The sequence below is a fragment of the Cherax quadricarinatus genome, unplaced genomic scaffold (assembly GCF_038502225.1).
Source record: "Cherax quadricarinatus isolate ZL_2023a unplaced genomic scaffold, ASM3850222v1 Contig66, whole genome shotgun sequence".
Lineage (NCBI taxonomy): Eukaryota > Metazoa > Arthropoda > Malacostraca > Decapoda > Parastacidae > Cherax > Cherax quadricarinatus.
In genome coordinates, this window is record NW_027195092.1 from 73,541 (window position 1) to 77,797 (window position 4,257).

The window sequence follows — 4,257 nt, forward strand, 5'->3', positions numbered from 1 at the left end:
TAGTGGATCACTCAAGACTTCCCTGAGAGCCACAACACTGCTGCCTTCCTGACAGCTTAGTGGATCACACAAGACTTCCCTGAGAGCCACAACACTGCTGCCTTCCTGACAGCTTAGTGGATCACACAAGACTTCCCTGAGAGCCACAACACTGCTGCCTTCCTGACAGCTTAGTGGATCACACAAGACTTCCCTGAGAGCCACAACTCTGCTGCCTTCCTGACAGCTTAGTGGATCACACAAGACTTCCCTGAGAGCCACAACACTGCTGCCTTCCTGACAGCTTAGTGGATCACACAAGACTTCCCTGAGAGCCACAACACTGCTGTCTTCCTGACAGCTTTATGGATCACACAAGACTTCCCTGAGAGCCACAACACTGCTGCCTTCCTGACAGTTTAGTGGATCACACAAGACTTCCCTGAGAGCCACAACACTGCTGCCTTCCTGACAGCTTAGTGGATCACTCAAGACTTCCCTGAGAGCCACAACACTGCTGCCTTCCTGACAGCTTAGTGGATCACACAAGACTTCCCTGAGAGCCACAACACTGCTGCCTTCCTGACAGCTTAGTGGATCACACAAGACTTCCCTGAGAGCCACAACACTGCTGCCTTCCTGACAGCTTAGTGGATCACACAAGACTTCCCTGAGAGCCACAACTCTGCTGCCTTCCTGACAGCTTAGTGGATCACACAAGACTTCCCTGAGAGCCACAACACTGCTGCCTTCCTGACAGCTTAGTGGATCACACAAGACTTCCCTGAGAGCCACAACACTGCTGCCTTCCTGACAGCTTAGTGGATCACACAAGACTTCCCTGAGAGCCACAACACTGCTGCCTTCCTGACAGCTTAGTGGATCACACAAGACTTCCCTGAGAGCCACAACACTGCTGCCTTCCAGACAGCTTAGTGGATCACACAAGACTTCCCTGAGAGCCACAACACTGCTGCCTTCCTGACAGCTTAGTGGATCACACAAGACTTCCCTGAGAGCCACAACACTGCTGCCTTCCTGACAGCTTAGTGGATCACACAAGACTTCCCTGAGAGCCACAACACTGCTGCCTTCCTGACAGTTTAGTGGATCAAACATGACTTAATTGAGAGCCACAACACTGCTGCCTTCCTCACAGTTTAGTGGATCTCACAAGACTTCCCTGAGAGCCACAACACTGCTGCCTTCCTGACAGCTTAGTGGATCACACAAGACTTCCCTGAGAGCCACAACACTGCTGCCTTCCTGACAGCTTAGTGGATCACACAAGACTTCCCTGAGAGCCACAACACTGCTGCCTTCCTGACAGCTTAGTGGATCACACAAGACTTCCCTGAGAGCCACAACACTGCTGCCTTCCTGACAGCTTAGTGGATCACACAAGACTTCCCTGAGAGCCACAACACTGCTGCCTTCCTGACAGTTTAGTGGATCAAACATGACTTAATTGAGAGCCACAACACTGCTGCCTTCCTGACAGCTTAGTGGATCACACAAGACTTCCCTGAGAGCCACAACACTGCTGCCTTCCTGACAGCTTAGTGGATCACACAAGACTTCCCTGAGAGCCACAACACTGCTGCCTTCCTGACAGCTTAGTGGATCACACAAGACTTCCCTGAGAGCCACAACACTGCTGCCTTCCTGACAGTTTAGTGGATCACACAAGACTTCCCTGAGAGCTAAAACACTGCTGCCTTCCTGACAGCTTAGTGGATCACACAAGACTTCCCTGAGAGCCACAACACTGCTGCCTGCCTCACAGTTTAGTGGATCACACAAGATACCCGCACTGAAGGCAATTATTTTATCCATTTATTGTTTTAAAAACTGATGTTTTAATTAAAGAACCAAAATATATTTCCATATAATTTATTTTATTATTGTAGCAATTTATATTTTTAGAAATAAATAAAACCAAACAGATTGGCTCAATAAATAAATAAATAAACCGAAAGAGAGGTGAAGAAATTAGAGAATAATTGGGAGGAAGAGAAGGTGAGGGAAGTGAGGGAATAATGGTGAGGGAAGTGAGGGAATAATGGTGAGGGAAGTGAGGGAATAATGGTGAGGGAAGTGAGGGAATAATGGTGAGGGAAGTGAGGGAATAATGGTGAACAGGAGAGGCAAGACGGACCTCTTCCCTCAGACTGATGGGTAGCAACTACCCATTTCCATTAGGGTAAGGTGTACTAGGTGTACTAGGTACTCACTTTGATAAGGGTAAAGGGGTATGACTTTCCCATTTGCCTAAGGGTAAGGAGTAGGTTCTACGAACTTTCCTAAGGTAAGTGGTAGGAGATACCCGCTTTCCCAAGAAAAAAGGGGTAGGAATTACCCATTTTCTTGAGGGTAAGTGGTAAAAGCAAACCAATTCTCTTAGGGTAAGGAGTAGGAGGTACCCACTTACAAAAGGGTAAAGGGTAGGAGGTACCCACTTGCCTAAGGGTAAGGAGTAGGAAGTACCCACATCCTGGTGTTAGAGATGGGCAGGTTCCTTGACAGTCTGAGAGTGACTGTCTCACCAACACTCACACACAAGTCCCACAAGTCATGTTAGTCTCTGATCACTTCAACAACATCTCAGATCCTTGGTAAGAATGATCCTCTGGTACGTCTGTAAGATTTATTGTTTACTTTCTGTCTTCCTCAGAGGACACGAAGGATCCCTGTGTACCGTCGGCCCTGACGCCTCCGACAGTAGCGGGGACAGCGTTCGACTCCAGAACACGGTAGCCGTCCTTATCAGCAATGTACTTCACGAAAAACTTCACTCCTTCAGGAGAAGTCCAGCTGAAATATGATATAATGAACTGTAAGATTTTGATAAAACAGAAAATTAAAGCACAAATGAAATCTTTAAGTAAATGATACCAATTTCGGATATTAAATTCTTTGCAGCTTTGGACAAGACAAATACCGAGTAATAATTCACTTGTAACAGTTCGTAAGTGGAAGTGCACTTAGTGTGAGCCCAGGAGCTGTATCTCACCTGTAGGAGCCAGTGATGACGTTGTCCCTGCTGATGACCTGTACCTGGTGACTGTCCTCCCTGGAGAAGTCCTCCCTGGAGAAGTCCTCCCTGGAGAAACCTAGACTGAAGTCAGGTCGGGCGGCAGTGATGGCAGCCAGACCCAGGAGGACGATCATCTGATGGACACAGACAACACAGATTGAGGTTCTTAGACGTCAGAAGAAACACTAGCAAGTACTACTAGTGATAAACACGTAGCTACTTACACTGTTACCTGACAAGGAACACTAGCAGGGCTACTGAGAGACTTGTGGTGTCTTACTCTCTACATAACAAGAAGGACTATACAGGACACGTGAAGTTCCGTCCACTTTACACTGTCAATATTAATGTTTTGTTTATTGTTTACGAAATAAATTAGTTTACTGTAGAAGACAATTGTTGAAACATTAATGTGTGTCAGTCCACCATAACCTCAGACCTCCAGCTTCTACCTTCACCATTCTGGGATCTCCCTCAACTCTTCCAACTCTACTAAAGTTTGGCTGAAATATTCACAGCTATAACTGGATTATAAACATTTCTGAAGCTTTGTAAATCTTCCTTATTGATACTAGTCTTTTATGTTTTTAAGCTGCATCTCGTGACGGTAAATCAAGAGAATTGATGCTGCCTGTTTCTCTCTGTGTGTGTCCAGCCTCCAGATACAGTGTGTGGCACTGTAACTCACACAACACTTCATGATGTAGTGGTGGAGGATGCTGGTAGTGGTGCTGATGGTGGCACAGGAGCCTAGTAGTGGTGCTGATGGTGGCACAGGAGCCTAGTAGTGGTGCTGATTGTGGCAGGCGAAGATGTGGTACAAAGCCCTGACGAAAAGAGATCTTTATAGGTGAAGAATCAGGTCAATCTTGATGTTACTGCTTGCCAGTTTGTCTCCTGTGATAAATCAGATTGTCCCTGACATGATCTAATATCATTACCCTAAATACACACACCAGCCTGCCTATGCATGATGACGTCTGACAACAAAAACAGATTTCGTATAGAAGATTGGTCAATACATCAACATTCTTCAAGAAACTAAAAATACCGTCAACAGAGCCTCATAATTGTTATTGATCCTCCTATAACTCATTACAAGTGTTGTCCTAAGTGAGTCTTAGCCACAGTAATGACCTTCTATGGTATTAGTAAAGAGGGATATTAAAAATTTATATAATTGTTTATTGTGGAGAAGCGTCTGGCTTCCTTACTGACAAAACTGAGTTACAATAATTGAT

At 45.8% G+C, this 4,257-nt stretch overlaps 1 protein-coding gene across 1 annotated transcript; it reads right to left on the reverse strand.

The window, feature by feature from the left end:
* Window positions 1-1,982: 1,982 nt before the first annotated feature.
* On the reverse strand, window positions 1,983-3,819 carry LOC138851185 (uncharacterized). The gene is made up of 3 exons (XM_070079981.1): window positions 3,705-3,819; window positions 2,993-3,150; window positions 1,983-2,793 (listed from the first exon to the last, which is right to left on the reverse strand). The coding sequence occupies exons 1-3, from the start codon at window positions 3,714-3,716 to the stop codon at window positions 2,634-2,636; spliced, it is 330 nt and encodes a 109-aa protein (XP_069936082.1). The 5' UTR covers window positions 3,717-3,819; the 3' UTR covers window positions 1,983-2,633.
* Between the last annotated feature and the right edge of the window lie 438 nt (window positions 3,820-4,257).

Excerpts from the sequence above, each read along its gene's own strand:
- LOC138851185 (XM_070079981.1), bottom strand. Across the intron at positions 2,794-2,992 it reads GTCATCACTGGCTCCTACAG|CTGGACTTCTCCTGAAGGAG; the intron begins GTGAGATACAGC and ends ATCATATTTCAG.